The sequence below is a fragment of the Panulirus ornatus genome, chromosome 10, assembly GCF_036320965.1.
Source record: "Panulirus ornatus isolate Po-2019 chromosome 10, ASM3632096v1, whole genome shotgun sequence".
NCBI lineage: Eukaryota > Metazoa > Arthropoda > Malacostraca > Decapoda > Palinuridae > Panulirus > Panulirus ornatus.
The window spans coordinates 22,577,217-22,602,107 of record NC_092233.1 but is presented as its reverse complement, the minus strand read 5'-3'; the positions used below and the strand labels follow the sequence as shown (position 1 = coordinate 22,602,107).

Below are 24,891 nucleotides of genomic sequence, written 5' to 3'. Positions count from 1 at the left end.
CTTACTGCCTGCCAGGTGTGATGATGTAGCCTGCTGTGGCTGTGGGAGATAATGCTGCTGGCGTACTGCCTGCCAGGCGTGATGATGTAGCCTGCTGTGGCTATGGGAAATAATGCCATTGTTTCTCTGACGTGATTCCCGCCATCTTTGGCCGTGGGAGATAACGATGTTGACCTGATGGCTGGGGCGAGACGTGATTGTCGCCTTCTGTGGCTGTGATTGTCGTCGTCTGTTGCTGTGATTGTCGTCGTCTTTGGCTGTGATTGTCGTCGTCTGTGGCTGTGATTGTCGTCCTCTGTGGCTGTGATTGTCGTCGTCTGTTGCTGTGATTGTCGTCGTCTTTGGCTGTGATTGTCGTCGTCTGTGGCTGTGATTGTCGTCCTCTGTGGCTGTGATTGTCGTCGTCTGTTGCTGTGATTGTCGTCGTCTTTGGCTGTGATTGTCGTCGTCTGTGGCTGTGATTGTCGTCCTCTGTGGCTGTGATTGTCGTCGTCTGTTGCTGTGATTGTCGTCGTCTTTGGCTGTGATTGTCGTCGTCTGTGGCTGTGATTGTCGTCCTCTGTGGCTGTGATTGTCGTCGTCTGTGGCAGCTAGGGATGATGCTGATATGGCAGACTGGCTGTGTGAGGCGCGACCGATGCCTTCCTTCTTCACAGAGGCTTCGATTCCTCAGTAGACCTCGGTGTCAACGCCTCATGAACCTGACCTCGTGTGATTTTTATGTATTTTTAGGTTACTGTACGACGCTACATAGAGATTACAGTGGACGAAGCCCGTTCATTAGCACTGTGTATATGCCGGACTTGTATATCACAATGTACCTGTATTCTATCCCACTGTATTTCTCTCTCTCTCTCTCTCTCTCTCTCTCTCTCTCTCTCTCTCTCTCTCTCTCTCTCTCTCTCTGGTATGAAATATTCTCTCTCTACATATCATGAGGCACTGCTCTTATTCGGGATTATGCCAAAGGTTTGTTACACACCGGCATTGTTTCACACCCTTGTGCCACCCCTCACGGTCTACACAGGTAGAGAGAATTAAGGTGGAGGTTTATATTTCTTGTAGTAATGCTGCCAAACATCGCCTCCAGAGGCTTAAAGCTGATTGCTTATGAAGGTCCTTACTTTTCCTCCACGCCCGACCGCACCCTCACCCTGTCTGCCTTCAATCACACATCTGTACAGTCATCAGTAGACAGCTGAATGATCTTGGCAAGCAGTTGTTGCTCGTATGACCTGCGCACTGCAGACACGAATGTTGTGGAATGTATTGGAATGAAGGGTAGTAAGGCATTTTACACTGTTGACTGGTGGATGACGAATAACGGTTAAGATGGATGAACTGTAGATTGGTGTAGGAGGAATGTTATAGTAGAATAATGATTAGAAAGACTGGTTGGACTGTAGACTGGTGACAGAGGAGTGTTTGTATAAGACTGTTTGGACCGTAAACAGGTGACAGGAGTGTTGTGGCTGAGTGGTGGTTGAAAATATAACTGTTGTGGCGAAAATTGTAAGAGATATTTGTTTATCGGTTCAGAGTGTATCACTTGCAGTGATGTAGCATGTGATTGTGGTCCCCTGGTGGAGGCTGACTGGTTCTGACTGTAGAAATGGAAGTGACTAACTGGTTCAGGTCGTGTAGGAATGCGAGTGTCAAACTGGTTTTCGATCGTAGGTTAACTGGTCTTGACTGCAGGAAAGAAAGTGTCAAACCGGTTCAAGTCATGGCCTAACTGTTGTTAACCCTGTGAGTAACACGTAGGCTTTGACAGGATCAGAGTGGATGATCGAGTTGTTGGAACAGTCAGGTACCGTAGCGACTAACAGCGAGAGGTCATTTCATCCACACGACTCCTGTTGACCTTAGATGACTAACGGGTACAGTTCTTGTTTAACAGCATGGTCCTGACTGTGTTTCCCAAAGTGACATACAGACAGGTCTAGGTATTGGTTCCTGATTGGCTCTCTATGATTGGCTGTAACCAGTATGACCCATACAGCTGGTCCAGCTGCTATCATCGACTGTATGACGTCAGTATAAGGGACAAACAGGTCCAGTTGCTGTCACACTGACTGTATGACGTATGGTGACAAACAGGTCTGACCAGGTGGGTAGTGGCGGAGCGAGTCTGTTGTTTGATCAGTCGGTACCTCTCTGTTTACTACCCTGAAGACCCAACCACACCTGGAGAGGAGGAAAGGAAAAGGGGGGAAAAGGTAGAGGATATGTCAGAGGAAGCTTAAGGGGAATGTAGGGATGAGGAGAGGAGGTGGAAGAGCAGTAACTAGATAAGGGTTATAAGGGACGTAGGGGGTAAGGGGAAAGGGAGCAGTGAGGACTACTTGTGGGGGTGAGGGAGGGGATTGAGGGTGTTTAAGGGGTGTGGATGAAGAGGGGGAGAAAATGGGTGTGGACGTAGGGTGAGATAAGGAGAGAGGGGCTAACATCTAATGGGGTAGAGAACATTTGTTGGGGTATGAAGTGTGGGAGGAAGGGGGAGGGGATAATGTGGATGTGATACGGGTCCAGAGTGTGGTGGTTGTAGGTGTGGTAGATTGTCCTTAGGTGTAGTGATGGTGGTGGTTGTAAAGATGTGGTGGCAACTCAGTTGTGGTAGTGAGTCCCAAAATGTGGTACTAGTAGATCCCAAGTGTGGTGGTGGTTGTAGAAATGTGGTTGTAGTGCAGGTGTAGTTGTGGGTCCAAATTGTAATGGTGGTTGTAGAGATGCGGTAATGGTGGTGAGATTGGGTCTCAAGTGTAGAGGTGGTTGTGGGGATGTGTTGGTGATATTAGTGCTTCTTGTGATGGTTGTAGAGGTAGTACAGTTGTGGTACTGGGTCTCAAGTGTGGTGATTGTTGTAAGTATGCGATGGTGGTGGTGGTGGGTGGTGGTTGTGCAAGTGTGGTAGCGCAGCTGTACAAGTGGGTATCGTTAACATGAGCACAGGTGTGATAGTTAAATTGTTTGTAGTCCTGTTATGGAATGCTTATTTTATGGTGGCTGGAGCAGGGGTGTCAATGGGTGGTGCGTGACAGTGGGTGCAGGTGTGTTAGTGGGTAATGCAAATGCCTCAGTGGGTAGTGCATGTGTGCCAGTGGGTGTTGCAGGTACGTCACTGGTAGGTACAGGTGTATCAGTGGGTGATTCATACACGACACTGGTAGGTACATGTGTATCAGCGGGTGACTCAGGTACGCCACTGGTAGGTACAGGTGTATCAGTGGGTGATGCATGTACGCCACTGGTAGGTACAGGTGTATCAGTGGGTGACTCAGGTACGCCACTGGTAGGTACAGGTGTATCAGTGGGTGACTCAGGTACGCCACTGGTAGGTACAGGTGTATCAGTGGGTGATGCAGGTACGTCACTGGTAGGTACAGGTGTATCAGTGGGTGATTCAGGTCTGTCACTGGCTGATAAAGGTGATTAGCTGAAGCCTGTATGGCAGTGGGCGGTGCAATTGTGTCAGTGGGTGTTGTAGTTGTGTCAGTGGTAAGTGCATTTGTATCAGTGAGTGGTGCGAATGTGCCACTGGACGTTACCGGTGTGTCAGTGGATGTTCATATGAAGGTGTACCAGTGCGTGGTGCAGGTGTGTCAGGTGGTGTTCCGGTGGTTGTTGCAGGTGTCCAGTGAGTGATGCTGGTGTTGCACTGGGTGTTGGAGGTGTGCCAAGTGGTGGTGTTGCAGGTGTGCACCACGGAATGTTACAGTTGTACTAGTAGGTCGTGCAGACGTCAGTGGCTCGTGCAGGTGTAGATATGCCAATTTGTGATGCAGGTGTCCAAGTGACTAGCGCAGGTGTGCTGGTTAATGATGCAGTTGTACTAATGAGTGTAAGTGGTAGCGAGTGTTACAGGTGTGCAAGTGAGTGGTTCAGGTGTATCAGTGGGTGGTGCAGGTGTGCCACTGAGTGTTGAGTCAATAGATGGTGCAGGTGTTGGTGGATCGTGTAGATGTGGCAGTGGGTGGTGCGGGTGTGTCAGTGGGTGGAGGCAGCAGTGGGCCACCCGTCACCACGGTACCAGGCCGCCCCTGCTCGCTGCCCTGCACGCTACTGCCGCCGTGTGCGCTCTGTCGGACTCACATGCCGCACCTGCCGCCGTGTGCGTCGTGTGTGCGTCTTGTCGCCCGGTGGTGTGAGCGTGTGCACGGAGGGCGGAGCCCCGCCTCAGACTCCGCCCCTCTCGGCCTGGCGCTGCCCGTGGGGACGTAAGCTCCGCCTCCAGAGGCCATGAGTGGCTAGAGGCGGGGTTGCGGGGGCGGAGCCCGGGAGGAGCCTGGGGAGCCGCCGCCAGAGCCCCCCGCGCACCGCTGGCGGGCCACACGTTGACTGTGAGGCAGTGCACCCACACGTGGCCTTGGTCCACTGTGATACTCAGTGCTGGCGAACCTAGTGAACCGTACACACACACACACACCAGGATTACCGTGCATACTAAGTGTTCAGTGTTTGGTAGTGAGTGGTAGTAGGAGGACTGTTGCGCCCTGCCGTCAGGATGTCAACAGCCATGGAGGTGAGTGTTGCCCGCTGGAACAAACAACAACAACAACAACAGGTGTCGCACGTGGCCACCCCACCCTCAACAAACACACCAGTGCCAGCCTTAACCCTGCCGTAGACAGCACACTCACCCTCTTATACATTTGCCCAGGAAAACATGACATTGCATTTACATGCCGTCCATCAAAAAAATCCACACTGCAATCATACATTGGAATCATGTCTACAAAACCCCTGTAGAACCATTACGTACTTTACATAGTCTTAAAGTATATCAAATGTAGAGAAATTCCCAGACTTAAGATTGTTCGTTTAGCGTGGCTGGGAATAACAGTAGGTGAACGTAGCGTTAAATACCTGTGGTGCTAACAACATGAACGTAGTTCACACTTTATCAAGAACGTGTCACAGATACACCACAGAGAGAACGGCACAGTGAGAGGCTGGTGACACAGAAGTACATACAAATGACTGAGTGGGAGAGCTTGAGGGAGGTGTGTGTGTGTGTGTGATGCAGGGAGGCGGGTGATGCCTAGCTCCCAGCGCGTCTAGTGCCCCACGGGGGAGAAGCGCGTGTCACACCTGGTTGCCCCTGGACAGGTGTCCTCGAGGGCACCTTGTTGACAGGTGTACGGCGGGGGGGAAAGAGGGGGCGGGTCGTGGCACCTGGGTGAGGCGGACCCATCACCGACCTCGGGGCGGGGCGTGGTGACCAGCCGTGTTTGGGCAGAACCATTCGTGATTTCTCCCATAGTTTCCAGTTTGGTGTAATTGGTCATTAAGTTGTCTTTATTGTCAAGTTGCATACATGATACAGAATGAAAAATTCTTATGAATGGAGGAATTTGTTACACTTTAGAATAGTCCGACTGCCAATGCTGCCCATCGCATCCAAATTATCCCCCCCCCCCCAAAAAAAAAAATGTATAAGTGAATATATCATGTGTGTCGAGGGCCTGAGGCTTTACCTGAGTACTACAGAAGACTAAGGGGAGGGTGACGACTTACCTCACGCTATAGGCGATTGTCAATTTTACCCTCAGACACTTCCCACACCATTGGGCCTTAATACACGACTCCTCCAGTATCTCCAGACGCCAAGGTGTATTGTAATCGCATTCGTGTATTTCATAATGAGAATATATACTTGTGGAATACCTGGGGAGGTGGAGTGCTCGTAGGCGGTGTAGAGGTTGTAGTGAGTGTGGTCTGGTGCACCTCTGTGCAGACATAAGGTTATTTCGTTCCCAGACACACCTATGGAGGTACCGTGGCTTTACTCTCCGGGTCCTCTGGCTTCACGGTGTAATATTTTGATGTGGCTAACACCACAGACAAGTTCCTTACCGCGTCCTGTTGACTGACTGGAAAAGGAAAGGTTGGTTAGTTGGTTATTGAGTCTGTAGCTCCCTCGACTGCCCTGGGTTCATTAAAACCGTCCACCTTAAGCTATAGCCATCAGTCGAAAGATCTTGAACGTGTTCTTCAGATGTTCAAGATAATTCTGAGGCACAGACTCGCACAATGTCCTTAAACGAAAGGGAATTTTACCACCAAAAATTTTGAGCCTATGTGTATATGTGTGTACGTAAACAAAAGAGTAAAATACATGATACATATGTACAAGGTTAAGAGACTGGGGCAACACGAGGGTAAAACTCTCTCCTCGTAACACAGGTAGTAGTCACAACTATTTGTAACAGCCTAGACGAGTAGTCGGATCGTTAGAGCGTAATTTGCCAGTCCGCGCATGAATCTCTTATCAGGTGGGGTGGATAGGAAGGTCCACACACACACAAGCAGATAGCGGGACACCATTGCACAACGGAGTAAATAATAGACTTGCGTGTCCTCGTGTTCTGATGTTGCTATAACTTTCTTGACTATCACCTGTGGACGTTCTTAGCTTGACTACCTGTGGACGTTCTTAGCTTGACTATCTACCTGTGGACGTTCTTAACTTGACTATCTACCTGTGGACGTTCTTAACTTGACTATCACCTATGGACGTTTTTAGCTTGATTATCTACCTGTGGACGTTCTTAGCTTGACTATCACCTGTGGACGTTTTTAGCTTGACTATCTACCTGTGGACGTTCTTAGCTTGACTATCACCTGTGGACGTTTTTAGCTTGACTATCTACCTGTGGACGTTCTTAGCTTGACTATCACCTGTGGACGTTCTTAGCTTGACTATCTACCTGTGGACGTATTGTCACCCATGTGGATGTTCACAGCGTGACTACCACCTGTGGATGTTCAAAGCTGACTATCCCGTATGGACGTTCTTAGCTTGACTATGACCTGTGAACGTTCATAACTTGAATGTCACTTGTAGACGTTCATGGGTTATCTGTCACCTGTGAACGTTCATAGGTTGTCACTTGATACCTTGTATCAGATTTAAACCCAGTCCTCCCCAGATTTCGAACAGCTTGTGACGTTCAGGTGTTGGAACCAGTGTAGTGAAGTTGTCTCAGTGCCTAGCACCGTTCACACACACAGTATACGTATGTGCTGAATCTGGCAGAAGGTTCACATGTTGCGATCAGTCATGTAAAAGAGCACTTGTTAGTTACCTGGCCAGTGACGTGTGCCTAACGCTCAGGGTATTTAAAAAAAAAAAAAAAAAGGAGAAGAATGAACGTATCCTGAGGGAAGTGATCCAGAGCGGTTACGAGACATTTCGACGATGCAGAACTTGTGCTAATAATACTCATGAGGAGCATGTGGAACTCCATGGCTAGATAAATGAAGAAGTAATGCACACTAATGATATATATATATATATATATATATATATATATATATATATATATATATATATATATATATATAATGAAGGACGCCGTTTAGTAAAGAGTAAATATTTACTCACTTATTTGAACCATCCTGTGTGTTGTATTGTGCTACTATGCTTTGCCTTGCGTAGTTAGGTTGTTAGATTTTATAACCAGCCCAGCTGGTGGTGATGTCGCTTATGTCCTTGATGTCCCGCTGCGATCAAATGATGCTGCAAAGACTTCGGGGTCTGCTCTGTACACCATCGGCAGGAGCAGTAGTTGATAGAGACGAAGTCTCACTGAGGCACTGGAGGTGTTTGAGCTGTCGCAGCACCTTAGTCATACGGCAGTAGTTGTATGTAGTTAGCGTAGTCGCTGATGCATGAATCCCGTGTCCTGATTGCGCTGTTGTAAATCCCAGGATGGAGCTGTCCTTCCATAGTCGAAGTATCCAGCCAGTGTTTTCCTGTCTTGTATACCCTTGTGTTTGCATCGTCGCTATGAATCCCCCGTCACTGTCGTGTCGTTCATGTGGAAATCTGCAGCAAATGGGTATAGCGTTTCATTCATAATGCGTGTTATATATATATATATGTATATATATATATATATATATATATATATATATATATATATATATATATATATATATATATATATATAACCTCTGATTGTATGCCATTATTCATTGTATCAAGTTCATCTTGTTATTGTATAAGTACCTGTCGTTTCACTAGACCTGTTAGGGGTAACTATGAAGTCAGCTAGCGATTTATTAGTGTAGAAATCCGCTGTTATCGCACCGCTTGGAAAACGTTGTTGTACCGTTTGATTAAATCCATTTTGACGGAGAATTGAGTATCGTGTCCTGATATTGCTGTACCATTTATGAACCCCATGTCGTGCCGTTTATAGCCCAACCCCATGTCGTACCGTTTATAGCCCAACCCCATGTCGTACCGTTTATAGCCCCCAGCCCATGTCGTACCATTTATAGCCCCCAGCCCATGTTGTACCGTTTATAGCCCCCACCCCATGTCGCACCATTTATAGCCCCCACCTCATGTTGTTGTACCGTTTCAAGAGTCGTAGTTTTACCGTTGCCGAAACCCCCCTACTTCTCAGTGGTTTTAAATCTTTATTTGTACCATGGGCATACTCCTCTCCTCATGCACCGTATACAAATGTGTCCTTTAGTGTATTACTCACAGTTTCTCTCATCACGGTGCCAAGGTACACAGGTTTTGTGTAGTACCTCATACATCACCTCGTACCGTTAGTACATGAACGGTATTATGGAAGTGAAGGCAACGGGAAGTACTGAAACACAGGTTTCCACGGTGTCTTGTACCGGCAAGCGCCACAGCAATTTAGGGGTTACTCGTATATTTCTACCACCCGTTTCGATCGTGGTACCACTGGCACCGTGAGGTACTCTCGGTGCACTCGGCTGTGTACCGCACCGTCGTAGATTTCATGTAGCCGGCCTAAGGGCATGCAGAAGGATCTCGTATGCTTCCGTAATCATGTAGATGGCAGATGCCATCGGGAAGGGGGTGTGGGGTGTGCTTGCCTTTCCACCTCCTCCTCCTCCTCCTTAGCAGGAGTTGAGGGAGTGGGGGATGGGTTTGTTAATCCTGTCGGTCGACAGGAAGATGTGGTTGATAACAGGAGGGGAGGACCTCGAGTCACACACACACACACACACACACACACACACACACACACACAGAGCAAGAAAACTCGTTTGGAAAAGATGCGAAGAAGCACTTTTCGTGATATGATAATTGTGGTCGAAAGTTATATACCAAGTTGTGACAAGGTGAAAATGTTCACACTTTACAAGGGTCTTAAAAAAGTTGTGTGATTGTGATTAAGATTTGAGGAGACTAGGAGCCACATTAGTGTAGAACTTCCTCCACGTCCTGTACAAATAGGTGATTACACACACACACACACACACACACACACGTATCTCCCTCACTGGCTCTCCTAAAGCTTCTAAAGCTAACAGAAAAGAAAGTGAGTATGTGTATTACCCCGCACTCTCGAAGTGGGTTTTAAAACCAGGACGGCAGTAGGGCCGGTGGGAAGTTGTCATTACTGAGAGGAAGCGCTTGTTGCCTTCCTTAACAAGGACCTTTTTTTTTTCATCTGTACGTTGCTGGTCAGGAAAATAGCTTGAAAAGGAAGTCTGTGTATTTTTCTTATGGATTTCTTTTCTTTTACTGAATGTGAGGCTGTAAAGTTCAGAGGAAAAATGGGAGTTGGGTTTACTTAGGTAAGACATTGTGTATGTGGGGAAGTTTTAAAGTATAGATGATCACAAGAGAGACACATTTATGTATTGACAGACACCCAGGGGATGGAGAGGTATCTGAGAAGGGATTAATCTTTTTTGTTATGCATATTGATGTATACGAGTTCTGCTTTTCATTATACACGTCAGTAGACAGGGGATAATGTATATGATTTATAAATGATGTGATTTTTTTTGTAAAGATTTTGTGTGTAATTATTATTTGATTACTATTGTTGTGTTACGAGGGGGAGTGGGAGTTTTTACACTCTTGTCACCCACCTCTTTTTGAACACCTTTAGATCACTTTCGCAAGGTGTTGGTCTCATGACCGAACTGTTCCACATTGTCGAAGTTGCTCTTCACGGCGTGTTTGTTGAGGGCACAGCCTCCAGGTGCTGAGGTGTGAGAGGTACCCCCCTCCCTTGTGGACGTGGGGGGGGGGGAGAAGGGGGGAGGGGGAGCAAGAGCCCCACCACATCCTCCGGCTACTTAAGGTGTCGGAGGCATTCACTGTGGAGTTGGTGGGTGCACATCACCACCACCACGGCCCCGGGTACTGTTGAGGTGTCAGAGATAGTCCCTGGGAGATTAAGGGAGGCACGGTGTTGGTCTGGGAGGGGGAGGAGGAGATGAGGAAAGCACCCTTGAGGGGCGGGTGGTGATGACGGTGATGGCCAGCCACTGAGGATCATCCTCACCGCCGCCGCCGCCGCCGCTGTCGCTTCGGTTGCGCTCGTTGCTTCGATAGGCTCCCTCCCTCCCTCCCTCCCTCCCTCCCTGCCTGCCTGGCTGGCTGGTCCCGATGGCTCTGGTTTTGTCAGGCAGACTACGCACGGTACTGGCCTGGTGACCGTCCCAGGGTGGGAGGGTGCCGTCACGCCGCGCTGCTCCCCATGATGACTGCGTAATGTTGGAAGGAATCGCCCGCCACAAGTCTACAGGTGTCGCGCTGTCGTCGTGTGTGTGTGTGTGTGTGTGTGTGTTGGGTTGTCTCATCTTTGTATTTTTTGTCGTGTTGTCGTCCTTGTGCGATGGTTGGCTTGGACCATCCTGAGGCTTGTCGTTCGCTCTCCTAGGGAAAACAAGCGTAGATGTCTATATAATTATTTGGCTCAACTTTTTATTTTTGCTCCTTCCTTAAGGGTCATTTTCTGTCGTTAACACGTAGCGGTACCTGGTTATGTAGTGCTGTATTACGTAGCGGTACCTGGTTATATAATGCAGTATTAGGTTGCTGTACCTGGTTATATAGTAATGTATTTTATAGATAAAGATATTTTAAGGTATTTATACCATGTGGTTAGTGTTACTTTCCCCCATACTTTACCGTCCTCTCACTTTACCATAGCCTATATAATGACACTATGTCTCATTATCCCTCTTATTTACTGCTAACGAAAAGAAAACGAGAAAAAGTTTCTTATTCTGTCCAGTCTTCCGTATCCTCTTTCACATTATTATCATACCTCTCTCTCTCTCTCTCTCTCTCTCTCTCTCTCTCTCTCTCTCTCTCTCACACACACACACACACACACACACACACACACACACACACACACACGCATACACACACACACACACAGTGGCACACTTGGCACGGTTCCCTCTTACCTTCTGGCACGGTCTGCTGTGTCAGGGGTCACTGATCTTCGTGACCCTGAGGCATCCTGATCCCTGAACTTGGCCAGTCGTCAGCATCAGGGTTATGGCCCTAGGCAGGTGTCTGGTATCACGTACGAGGGCGTTGGACCTAAGAATAGTTTCAACGTCATTCATAAGGGCTTGGGAGCTGGTTATCTCTCTTATCATCTATAAGGCCAAAGAATTGAATTTTATGATCTTACCTCATTTATAAGGGCGCCGACCTTAAGAACTTATCTGTTTATGAAGTCATCTTATCTAGGGTACTGAACCTGAGTATGATTTAAACCTTATATATCAAGGACTCGAACTTAGCAATGTGCTTACCATCATTTACAGTGCCAGTGAGGCTGGGCATACCTTAGCTGTAATCAAGTGTATCGAACTGAATCGCGTATCTTTAGTTGTAATGGTAATGAACCACATAATAATATACGTACCTGATTTGTAAGAGTGAAAATAAAAAGACTACGTCTGCATCTGTCTGTGTTTAGCATCGACCTGGGTTACGTTTTTACGGTTGGATATTAGAACTTCGAATTGAAGTCTTTAAAATGATTAATGTTGACACCACAGCCTGAGGGATGTTTAATGTTTATAACTGGTAGATGTACAGAATCAACAACCCTTTACGATGATGATAATGTAAGTCGAGGGAACTCGGGAGTTCTGAACATTTTCACTGGCGTCGTATGTAGAACTTTTTTTTTGTTATTATTAACAAAACCATCAGGCCTCTTGTGTCTGTAACATAAAGCTAGCAAAGAATGGTTTAAAATGTCCTGTTTAATTAACAGGGAACCTCAGAGCATTACTTTTAAACGTCATTTCTATATGGGTACTGAACTCAGGATGGTCTTGACATTATTTTAGAAAATAATCGTCGTCAGCATCTGGCTGGCGACAGCGTCAGTCATCCTTAGGAGTATGTCTAACGCTCTCACACGCCTTGTAGATGTATACCCAGTGCTTCCAACGATCTCTTTCAGATGTGCGAGTTTTTATGACCGTTCGGTGAAGTTATCCAGCAGTTGTGGCTCATTCCCCTCATTCGTCTGATCCTTGGCCTTTATTTTTTTTTCTTTTTTATATCTTCTTACCTCCCTTTCCCTCTGATTCCTTTCCAAATTGTGTTTTTCTTTTTCTTTTCCTGGTCATCGTCTTGTATCATTTCATGCCTCGTCTTTCTCTACTTGAGGTTCGAGGACAAGTGGCAGAGGTGCACCGTGTTGTCATAAATGTCAACAACTGAATCTCGTTCCTTCTCTTTCCTCACCACACCGAGGCTCTTCACGTCACGTCTCTCAAATTCTGTCACGGAAAGAGCCTCGAAAGAAGGACACTCCGACCCCACCCAGCCCGTTGCATTCCTATGCATTCGTCTGGCCCCAGATGGGCAGCAAACTTCGATAGGCACCCATACGATGCCTCGCATCCTGCAGGACCTCAATGCACCTCTTCCTCCTCCTCATCCCCTTCTTCCCTCCTCCTCCTCCTTCTTCTTCCATCCTTCTCCTTCTTCTTCTTCTTCCTCCTCCTCCTCCTCCTCCTCCTCCTCCTCCTCCTCCTCCTCCTCCTCCTCCCCCCTCTCCTCCTCCTCCTCCTGGTCTTGTCACCCCTCGTAGTTCCTGCAGCAGTGTTCTACTCTGCTCCTGGTAATCACGTGGACTGTGGTAGTGGGGGACTTGACTACGGTGTGTGACAAAGAGGGAGTTCGTGTTTGATGACGATGGAGTTCCATAGTGTATGATGATGGAGTTTCATTGTGTATGATGATAATGATGATGGAGTCCCACTCTGTATGATGATAATGATGGAGTCCCACTCTGTATGATGATGATGATGGAGTCCCACTCTGTATGATGATGATGATGGAGTCCCACTCTGTATGATGATGATGATGGAGTCCCACTCTGTATGATGATGATGATGGAGTCCCACTCTGTATGATGATGATGATGGAGTCCCACTCTGTATGATGATGATGATGGAGTCCCACTCTGTATGATGATGATGGTAGAGTCCCACTCTGTATAATGATGATGGCGTCCCACTTTGTATGATAATGATAGAGACTCATTCTGTATGATGATGATGATGATGATGGAGTCCCATTCTCTGTGGTAATGGAATCCATTGCTGCATGATTATGGTGATGATGGCGCCACATTGTGCATGATGATTATGGTGCAGTTCCAATGCATTTGATGTTGGAGTACCATTGTGTATAGTGGAATCACAGTGTGTATGATGATGATAGGGTCCCATAGTGTGTGTGATGAATCATCCTCAGTATGTATATGAGTATAATTATAAAATCCCTCAGAGAATGATAGAGATGCACTGGTTATGATAATGAGCCACTGATCATATGTATTCGAACCACTTTTATTCTAATGTTCGTGGAGTTTCATTTTCTAATGGGAGTCCCATTGATTATAATGAGGTGAGTCCCATTGATTAATGAGGAAGTCTCATTAATTGTGATGATGAGGGAGTTCTTACTGCTGTGTTGATGGAGAAGTCCCATTGAATGTAATAACGAGGGAATCCCATTGACTACAGTGAAGAGAGGGGGAAGGGTCCCATTGGATCATAATGACAGGAGATCCCATTGAATATAATGAGAAATAGATATTGAATACTATGACGTAATCTCACTTAATATTAGAGGGACACCCCCATTGAATATAATGAGGCAGACCCATTGAGTACAATGAAAGGAAACCCATTGACTACAATGATTTAGTTCCACTGAATGTAATGACTGAATCTGAGAGGATTGCACGTCGAGCAATTACTGCAGTGAATGGGAAATCATCAACCACGTAGCTCCGGTATAAATGGCAGGGTGTCTAGCAGGGAAAAATTTGTGGCACCTTGACTTGTATAATTATACGTGTATTCTGCATCATGTTGTGTTCCTCCAATGTCGGGGTAGTCGTTCTGGCGGTAATGCTATATGTAGGATAATGATTGAACGTTGTAGTTTATTCTAGGACTTGCTGGGAGCGTTACTGATTTATAGATCTCATCAGAGAACGACTTGTTTGTGAGGAGGAGGAGGAGGAGGAGGGGACTTTCTGAGAGGTTATACTTGGACATGCTCCTAGGAGAGTTTGCTACAAGGCTTCACCTGAGGGATTTAGGCTTGGAGGCGGGCCATGCATAGGCCATGACGTCGATAGTGGTACAGATATGGAACAAACTTGGTTCTCTCCCACGGAGCATTAGAGCACTGAAAAGAGGTTCCATCCATTCGTCGAGGTAGACAGTGGACAGTGCTCAACTTAGCTTGGCTGGTTTCCTCTCCCAGAACCAACAGACGAACATCCTCATTACACAGACACCCGACAGCCCCAACCTCCATCAGGTCTGCCGGGGATGTATATGGCAGGGGAAACACGTATCCAGCAAACCACTGGCAAAATCTTGCACGTGCTTCGCCCTAGTACCATCTGCAGACTTCTTTTCTTTATATATTTCTTCCTATTTCTTAATTGTACCTTCCCTACACCAACCACCTCTTTCCTCCTCTCATATCCACCAGAGAGAGAGAGAGAGAGAGAGAGAGAGAGAGAGAGAGAGAGAGAATCATACTAGCAGGTGCCTCTGAGAGATAAAAAGAGGGACGCCCCTGAGAGATTGTACAGGCAAATACCCTGCTGGGGACGCCCTCTAAGAATTTTTGCTAGGAAAGCCCCCTGGGAAATCCTGGTAGGGACGCCCCATGGGAAATTCTCCTTGGGAGACCCCGAGAGAAATCCTGCTAGGGACGACCCTTAGGAAATCCTGCAGAGGGTGCCTCTTGGGAAATCCTGCTGGAACGCCGAGAAATCCTGCTAGGGACACCCCCTGGGAAGTCCTGCTGGGATGCTCCAGTGGGGATCCTTCTGCTCCCCCCCCCCCCTTCCCCCTGGGAGATCCCACTAGGGACGTCCCATTTGAGAATCCTGCTGGGGCACCTTTGCCTTCCCTAGGGAATCTTTATGGGGACGCCCTCTCGAGGGAATATCCTACTAGGGGGCGCCCCCCCCCCCCATCGGGAGATCACGCTGGGGGCGCCCCTGGAAGATGGTGCTGGCCTCCACGTCCCGAGACCTGGCGTCATTGATCCGCTGGTGGTGAGGGTCAGCCCGAGTGATGGACGGTGCTCCTGCTGGTGTGTGTGCCGGGTTCTCCTCCTTCACCCTCGAAGTACCACCTGAAAAACTCCTGTGGCAGTTGAGTCTATCCCACAAGACGACCCAAACACCTCTGAGGACCACTGAATCCCTCGTGGCGTTGTCTGATGTGGCAAAAATCCCCCGGAACCCGGTGGCGTCGGCATCTTTTTCGGCAAGCCGCGTAATGACTGTGGTGTTTACGGTGTAAAAACGGTGAAGTGCGAGGGAGGAATGGTTTACCGGATTTACAGTATCGTGAAAACAAGGATGAGTATCTTGAAACTGTGTGGGAGGTTAGACTGAAGTGTTGAGAGAGCTTTTCTGACAGTATGTGTGTCCAAGATTCTTCAAGAACATATCGACATTTTTCCTTCATAGCTCCCCATCGGTGCGGCATACGGAGAAGCGAGAGAGAGAGAGAGAGTCTGCCACATCACCGTCAGTTTTACATAAACGAATGATTCCAGGCAAGTGGTAACTCAGTGTACTGGCTGAGGAGTGACACAACAGAGCCCTCGTGGATGATGACAGTATTTGTCAAGAACTGAAAGTGGCGGTGTTGAGCACGGCCACCGCCGGAACAGAGCCGTGTGGTGACGGGTGGTGACGTTAATGGAATGCTTTTGAGGATTTGGTTCGGAAATTAATTGCGGCAGCATGGACTGCGGGGAGCCGCCGCCGCCGCCGTCGTCCCCAACCCCTCCTCACACCCCTTCTAGCTTGTACTGTGGGAGGATGTTCGTTGAATTTTATGGTGTAGTGGTGGACGAGATGTAGATGCCGTGGAAAAGACTACTGGGCATGGCATGTGTTTTTGTGCATTTTCAGCAAAGTTACTTCAATGAATGTGTGTGTGTGTGTGTGTGTGTGTGTGTGTGTGTGTGTGTAGTGACTTGGACGGCTGAAAATTACATTATTAGCGTGATACTTAAAATTTTGCCAATGTCACTTCGACCACACACACTGGCTCGAGACGTGAAAACTTGGGAGGATCGATAGTTGAAACTCAAGTATCCCAGTTTTCCTTTATTGATTGCTGTACTTGCTGGCCTCTCCCGCCTCGTATTGGCTCATTTTATGGTTGCTTGTGTCATGATATTCCACAAGGATATTATGGTACATATGATACTACAGACTTGTTTAGGTATTGAAATATATGAGTTATTATACGAGTTAGTAGTTCTATTGTTGTGTTGGTGACCTGTGAAGGTGGCCAGGGCAATGGTGACCTCACTATATAATCACAGTCGCCCACTAGGTGACCTGCGAAGGTGACTATGTCGATGGTGATCTCTTTCAATACCCGTAATCGTCCAATTGGTGACCTGTGAAGGTGACGAGACTGGTAGCGACCTAAACTGTGTACTCAGAGTTGCCCGTTTGTGACCTGTAAAGGTGACTAACACTGAGGGTGACCTCTCTCAGTACTCCCAGGCGCCCAGGTACTCGACACTGGTTTTGACAAGGTCACTGTAGGTTAGGCGACCCCATACGCTTTACCACGTACCCAAACTTCAACTGAGTAAGTTATGTGCACACCGTAGTGGTTAGGGCTTGAAGTTGTACTTTCACAACATCCATGCTTGCACTCTCTCTCTCTCTCTCTCTCTCTCTCTCTCTCTCTCTCTCTCTCTCTCTCTCTCTCTCTCTCTCTCTCTCTCTCGTGTTATAGTTATCTTGTTATTAACAGTGACAGGTTCACTTTCTCTCTCTCTCTCTCGAGTGTTATAGTTATCTTGTTATTAACAGTGACAGGTTCACTTTGGTTATGCGTCAGTTTTAACGTTTGCCTTTTTCTTTTTACACATTTTGAACAGCAAGAACTGATTGCACACTCGTGCTGATGGTGTTTCTTATATACCTGAGAGAAAAAGAGGAAGTAATTGGGAAAAATATTTGTTGCTGGCTGTAATTTCGCTCGTTTGTTGATCCTGTAGCAGTGAAGTAGATTGTAAAAATTGCTTCGCCTGTTTGTGTTTATTTTTCGTCTCTTCGAACTCGCGTGTTATATATAATTCAGTACGTTTCTGTGTCTGTTCGTCTGTTCAATGTGGCTGTGGTCCTTTCAGTCAGCTTGTGTGTCTGTCATACCCTCCAGGAGTCTGGCTAAGGGTCAGTCTGCTAGGGAGGCGCCGGCACCGCGCTGGGTGTCTCTTACCTGAAGGAGGCGGTGCTGGCTGGTACGCCTTGGCCACGGGGGATGACCACAGCGCTCCTGCTGGTGGTGGTGAGACTGTTGGTGAGGAGGGGTGGCAGTGGTGGTGATTTAATGGTTGTGTTGGTAGTGATGATGCTGGAGATGGCAGAGATGCTGGTAGTGCTGTCATTGTTTGTGGTGAGCAAAGAGGAAAGAAAATTGATCGCACTCGGTGCGAGAGAGAGAGAGAGAGAGAGAGAGAGAGAGAGAGAGAGAGAGAGAGAGGGGGGGGATTAGAACAAGGATGGCCACAGAGGGGACAGACAAAGAGCTGAAGTTATTAGCATTACGTCACAGTAACTTTATAAATTCGGACAGCTCTTCACAATAAGGAGTGCAGTAGAATGTTGTGGTGATGATGATGATTGATTTAATGACGACAGTATATCGTCCATCAAGACGGTATAGCCAAGCAACACGTAGACAGACAGACAGGGGGAGGAGGCCAGTGACCCGTCATTCCCGAGTTAGTGGACCCTTATAAGGTCGACTGCATTCGTGTCTCTAGGTAACACGTCTTAAAATCCTCAAGTAAATCGGTCAGAGATACGTCATCTTGCAGTGTTACTTAGCGTGAAGCGAACATGGAAAAACCGAATAAGGTTTAACGTTTATGAAAGAATGGTTTGATGTTGTGAGTGGTAAACATTGTCTGCAACATTAGTTTTTCACCCACTTGCAGTGCAGCGGCCTGGCCTTTGACCTGGGTCTCCTTAAGGTGTCAGGTAAAATAAGAAAGGCTAGGCCATCATTGCCTAAGGGTCGTGCTCAGTTGGCAGTATCGTAATGTTCGAGGGTCGTACCGTCGTGCTCTAAAACCCGAACCGTCATGCTCGAGGGTCGTTATGTCATGCTCAATGGTCGTAACATCAAGTTCGTGGGTCGTAACGTCATGTTCGAGGGTCGTAACGTCATGTTCGAGGGTGGTAACGTCATGTTCGAGGGTCGTAACGTCATGTTCGAGAGTCGTAACGTCGTGCTCGAGGAAGGCAAGGTAATATCCCATCTCCTAAAAGAAGACACCGCTGCTTAAGGTGCTGCTGCTTAAGGTAGTGGCGGTGTTGGTGGTGGTGATGGTGGTGGTCGTGGTGGGTTGTGATGGTGGTGGTGGGTGGTGATGATGCAGTACAATGTTGGTGATGTGAGGATATTGCAGTGTAGCAGTCTCTTGAGCTGCAGAAAGGCAATCGAACTGTGTAGAGAAGCAGAGAAAAATAAAGCGAACAAAGCTAATCTTAGTGTTCATAGTTAGGGGCATTCGAATCCTTGTCTAAGAAACCGATCCTTACTCCTCCCTACACCTCCCTGGCGCCTCCCGCCGAAGATATTGTGTTCGATTTTGATCGCCATACTGGAATAAAAAGAGAAACAGAAGATAGCACATCAGCGAGCTTTGACGATCCCAGTCTGGGAAAAAATCAATATGAAATGTCTAAACTTCCAAAATGTTTTTGGAAAGGTGCGATTTTAACACACACACACACACACACACACACACACACACACACATATATATATATATATATATATATATATATATATATATATATATATATATATATATATATATATATATATTCCAATTTATCAAATATTTCAGCAATCTAAGCGAAATTAGCTATATCAGACTAGCATTCCATCTACCAGAGCAGTGCATACAAACTCGTGAGTAAACTGTACTAAAGTGGGGCCAAAAACTTATTTTCTTTAACAGGATTGTTCATATATATAGGTTGACGTACAGAAAGGGTTAGTTGAAAGCAACACGATAAGTGCTCTTTAAGAAAAAAAAAAAAAGCACGCCAGACCATAACCACGCTTCAAGTCCACGACTGGTGTTATTGGCGCCTCCGTTGTTAAAAACGTTCAGAGGTATTTCTCCTTAGTTATCTACGTTTGTTCTCTTACTCGCGCTCGCCAACTCAAAGCTCCGCGTCTCTGATCTCACGCCAACGGCCTCGAAAGAACGCAGGACAACGCTGTCGTTTGCGTTCTACATCACTCCTGTTTAGTGTTGGTGGTAATGATGGCATGGTTTCGATGGAGCAGCGGTGGTGGTGGTGGTGGTGGTCGGTGATTGTGGTAGGCGGCGGTGATGACGATGCTCTGCTGGCGGTGAATATAACGAGGATGCTGAGGAATAGCAGTCGATGCGACTCCCTCACACCGACGGCCGAACGAACGACCCCATCAACAGAGCACGTCAGCCCACCGCCAAGCACCCGTCGTAACAAGCCGCGTACACCCCTAATTCACCCGCTGCGTTTGCCATTACCACCGGGGTCGTGGTCGTTAAGGCACGAGCAAACACTGAAGCGAGAGTTATCACCACTACCATAATGAACCGAGACGATAACTTGCTCTTCTTAAGTAAGATAATTTCCCACGGTTCCGGGAGGAGGAGGATAATTGTAGCGGTGATGGATGAGGGGTGGGCGGCGGTGGCAGGCTCCTCCCGACGGTGGATGAACTTAAGCCTACAACGGGGGGGGGGTGGGGAGCGAGGGGGGCGGAGCTTCCTAACCCCAGGGCCTGCCTCGTTTCCCCGACTAGGCCTACTACTGCGGTGGATCTGAGACACTTGTTGCCTCTCGGCGCTTGTTTGCGTGTGAGAGTTAGAGAGAGAGAGAGAGATAATATAGAGTTGGGTAGATGAAGGTGAGATCTCGCCTCATTTTAAAAATTCAAGGGATGATTGGCCTCCGTCAGTCGATGACGGAGCGGCCTACTCCTTTTGACTGATGACTCAGATGTAATCGAAAGATACAATCCATAGCGAACATGGAAACAACACGCACGAAAGTCAACACGCATACCTGCATCAATTGCTAACTCACGCATGCGCAACGTCCCACCTTTTCGGAAGACGGGCTTCGATGACGAATATGAGAGATGTCGGTCTTACGGTTCCCCGTAATAGCTATAATCACAAATGTTTTCTGCTATATATTGAGACATAAGAATTAACAGTATAGATCTGTGTTGTATGTTATCCGTGCATACCCGTCGTATACTTCGCTCTGACCTCCGTCCGTGGCGAGAGATTCCACCTCCCAACTCTCTTCCTTCGCCGGGAACGGAGGTCACCTGGGTCCCTCCCCATCGGCACGACGGTCACCATCCGATGGTAATGGCATTCTTGGGCGTACGCCATGATTCTGAGTTTGCTGAAATCGCGTATGGGTCACGATTTTATTTTCTCGTGATTTGATCGTGCAAGATATGGTCCAGTGTACGGAAGGAGCGGGTTTACGTCATGTTTGGTGTTTTCTTAATGATTTCAGTTTACGGATGGGTTTTAAGTATGTTTGTGTGTACCTTGGGTTTACATGATAGTTTTCATCATTTTGTGCGCAGCGTTTGAGTTTACCGGATTTAGTTTATGTTTGGATTGCCATGAGGCTTCGCGGTTTACTTGACTGGGGTTTACATGGCGCCCTGACTGGTGAAGTGGGTTTCAGTTGAGCATTAATAAGACAACTGCCCCAGTCACAGACAGAAGACCTCATCGAGAACAGAGCTTAATTGTTCCCCCCGAAAAAGATGGGAGGCTAAAGATCGAGAAAATTAGGAAAAGAATAAAACACATCTTGAGGAAATGGTAACTTTACATAAAAAAAAAAAGGACGTGTCATTATTGTATTTTACAGTAAGACATAATATTCGGAGAGACTTAATATTTAGATATACTCAGTATATAAGTTTCGAGTATACTTACACTTACACAAAATGGAAATTTACATGTTTACATTCATGTGTTAATGAGGCTTTCTTGTTATACGCAAAGTTCCAATGTATGTGAATTTACATTATTTGTAAGTTTAGGGAATAATGGATTTATGTTCGAGTTCTCAGCTTCGTCAGTATTCAGCTTTCTGGTCAGATTCCAATACTTTACTGGGAAGACCATCTTAACGGATGTGCGGGTTAGTGTACAAGGTGGGGTCGTACCAGGGATTGTGGTGGACTTGGTGTTTAGGATTTAAGCACCCTCTTCCGGGCTGCCTCTTGCCCTTGCCGACCTAACCGCCGGAAACTGGACAGTTTTTCTTGAAGTTTGCTGCTGCTGCTGCTGCTGTTATTGTTGCTGTTGCAGCATGAGAACCACCTGTGGCTTCCCTGCCCACTTATTTAGTCTTTTGTATCATTTGGCAGATATCTTGACCAGGGACCTGTACTCTATAACCGAGTACTTGACCTGGGAGATACATACATGTCAATCTTTCCATCTCGTGACGTTATCCTGGTGGGTGTTTCCGTTGCTTCCTTCTATCCTACGGTACCTTCACGACCCCCTGCAAGCTGTTCTGGTTTGGGCTGACGTAAGGAAATGTACGTCCGCTTAACAACAACTCCTTACTCTGTGCAGTCCCTCCTCCACACCCTTAGTGCAGCTTCACATCATGGTGTCGGTGTTGCCACCGCGGAAGTTAGCGTCAGTGAAGCTACGTAGTGTGACGGTGGAATTTAGTGTGTCATTTAGTGTGGTATACATGTCAAGGTTACACAACCTTCCTAAACTTAAGACTCAAGTTGATACACCCTACCTCTCGTCCCAGTGTCTTCAGACTGTTTACGTGATTTCCCCCCGCCCCTCTCTGCCTATTTAAGACTCTCCGTGTATTGACCCCACCCCTTTCTGCCTCTTCAGGAACGCGTGGGCGGGCACCCGTCCAGTCTGGGACCAATCACGAGCATCGGCGGCGTGGGCGGGACTGCCTCCTTCGCCTCCACGCCCAGGATCCACACGCCCACCACCGACTTCCAGCCTCCTTACTTCCCCCCTCCCTACCTGGGCACAGAAAACCAGATGACGGTGAGTACCTAGACTGTTTGTTGTCTCGGTGAGTACGCAGACTCTTACTGAGTACCCCTAATATGTAGTGCCTCGGAGGCAAGGCGTAAGGGCCGGATGCCCACACCTGCTCATGTCCTAAAGAGGTGTAGCGCTGAGCTAGCTCCGGTCCTTGCTCGCCTATCTTTCATCTGACTTAAAAAACCTACAACCTCCATTTTTGGAAACATGCCTAAGTCCAGCTTATTGCTGAGAAAGGACGTCTTCCTAACCCCTGTAACTATCGACCCTTTGCTCTCACTTCTCACCCCAAAATCTTCAGTAATCTCCTTGACTCAAACTTGCTCAAACACTCCTTCTTTCTCATTACCAATACTGCTTTCGCGGCATAAGAATTGTTTATGATCTTAATCCACGTAACACTTCTGGTCCTCCTCTCTAATGGGGTGTTGGTGAATCTTTCAGTCATAGCCCGCGATATCTCCAAAGCAGTTGACGGCGTGAGGATCAGATTTTTATTTTCTTCACTTGTCTCCTTTAACTCACTCTCCCTTCTCTCTATTCTCCTTTGCAGACGTTTCATCCGGGCAGTCTATGATGGAGCGACTTTATCGTCTCCTGTCAATAGTGGTAGTCATCTGTCACCTACTTTTTTTTTCCCTTTTCCTCTTCCATGAATTATATCTTATTTTCTCCTCTAGCCCTGTTCGCTCTTATGCTGACGATTCCACTGTACATTCCTCAACTCATCTCCCTTCCTCAACTCACGGTGAAACTTTCTTCTTTATGTTGCATTTGAACGCATTGCCTCTTAATTCGGACCTTATAGCACGGAGTAGAGAAGCCGTAACTTATTATAACTTACATCATAACTTATTACACGAGGCATAATCGAAAAACCTAACGCTGTAACAATTTTCTATTTTGCTAACGTCCTTCTTCAACCATCCCTCGTCACCTACCGTGATATTGCTTCCCTCCCTCTGCTCTGCAGGTATTAATTCTACTGCTGCCCTCGTGAGCTGTCTGCTCGTATTCCAAGCCCCAAAAGACCAGGACACACACGGCACATGACTGGTTACTTCTACCCATAGCTTCTATGTGTGGATCGACCATACCTTCTGTATGGGGATCAACCATACGAAGATTGTTTATGATGATAGCTCTTTCCTCACTTTTTCCTTTGCATTTCTCCACATTTAGGAGCTCTTGATTAGTTTTCTCTTCACGATTCTCCATAGAGTCCTCACGTTCCTTTCAGCCGAGATGGCCACGACTGGAACATATTTTTGCCAAATCTTCAGGAGCTCCTGCAGCTACTTCCAGTAGCGGAGGAATGATGGTGCCCTTTTTCGTCAACAGACGATGATACAGCTTCGTCAACGGTGACTTTTCAATCGCTAAGTAAGGGCAGGCAGGACCCGTCAACACCTATATCTGTATATAGATATATATGAAACAGTATCGGTGTTACCGGACACCGCCTGCATGGAATTACACCGCGAGTGAAAAGTCATCATCGGCGAGGTCGAATCATCGCTAATGGACGAGGAGGAGCGTATATAGTCCCGTTGAGGAACACCTCACAGAAGAGGAACCTACCATTTCCCTGTTCCTACTTAGATTGAAATAATGATGTATAGGCTGAAGTCCAGAACAAAGTGCTCAAATGTTATACCATTGTGTTTAAAGGGTCGCGACGTCGCGCTCATTGGTGGATTGAGATTGAGCAAGTCTTTGTGACATAACGTTTGAATATGACATATGTGTACTGTTCTTAAACTTTGACATCAAGAGAATCGCACACTGAGGACGTATAGAGATGCCCTTGGCAGCCATGCATTTGAGTTTGCGTTCCATTGTGCTTTTATGCTTCTTTCAGCTTGATTCCTTCATTTGACGTACATAGTACCATGCGATAGTACAGTAATCACCAGGTAAAGGAAAGAAAAATACATAGCTAATACATAAAGGCAAAATGCCCAAGTTTCTAATCACTGGGAGTAACTTGATTTCCCATGTCTTCTTACACACAACGACCTGGCTCTTTCCTCTTAAACCTTGGATTATTTCTTTCCTCTTCTGTCAACTCGTCTATTTCATGCAACGCCTGACCTCGAAAAGGGCTTGGCTGTGACCGGCGCTTACGACTAAAATAAAAAGAAATAGTGTGAACATTCAGCGACTTGGGAATAACATAGAAGCACGTACAGATGATTAATAGTGGAGGTGATTATTGTGTGGCTCAGTCACACTTGCATTAGGAAACTTGAGATTAGATAACGTTCTAGACAATCACTGGATGGATTGCCTAACGTGCCTTGTTGATCACATACACACTAGTTAGATCCATCAGTTGGTCGTCTCACGGCTAATACCGTTTGCGTTATAGTTCATGATGCAACACGAGGACTGCTTTTGTAATGCTTCTGCAGCTTCAAGGCTGCTGCGTTGCCGTCAGGAGCAGGAGAATAATGGGTTCATGGAGAGAGAGAAGT

General features: G+C 47.0%; 1 protein-coding gene across 3 annotated transcripts in view; it reads left to right on the top strand.

The window, feature by feature from the left end:
- Window positions 1-24,891, top strand: part of LOC139750827 (transcription factor AP-2-epsilon-like) — a 313,622-nt gene that overhangs the window by 110,515 nt on the left and 178,216 nt on the right. For all 3 annotated transcript variants that reach the window (XM_071665597.1, XM_071665598.1, XM_071665599.1), the window contains exon 2: window positions 22,250-22,414. In XM_071665597.1, coding sequence (XP_071521698.1) covers window positions 22,250-22,414 — 165 coding nt within the window. The remainder of the gene's footprint in view (window positions 1-22,249; window positions 22,415-24,891) is intronic.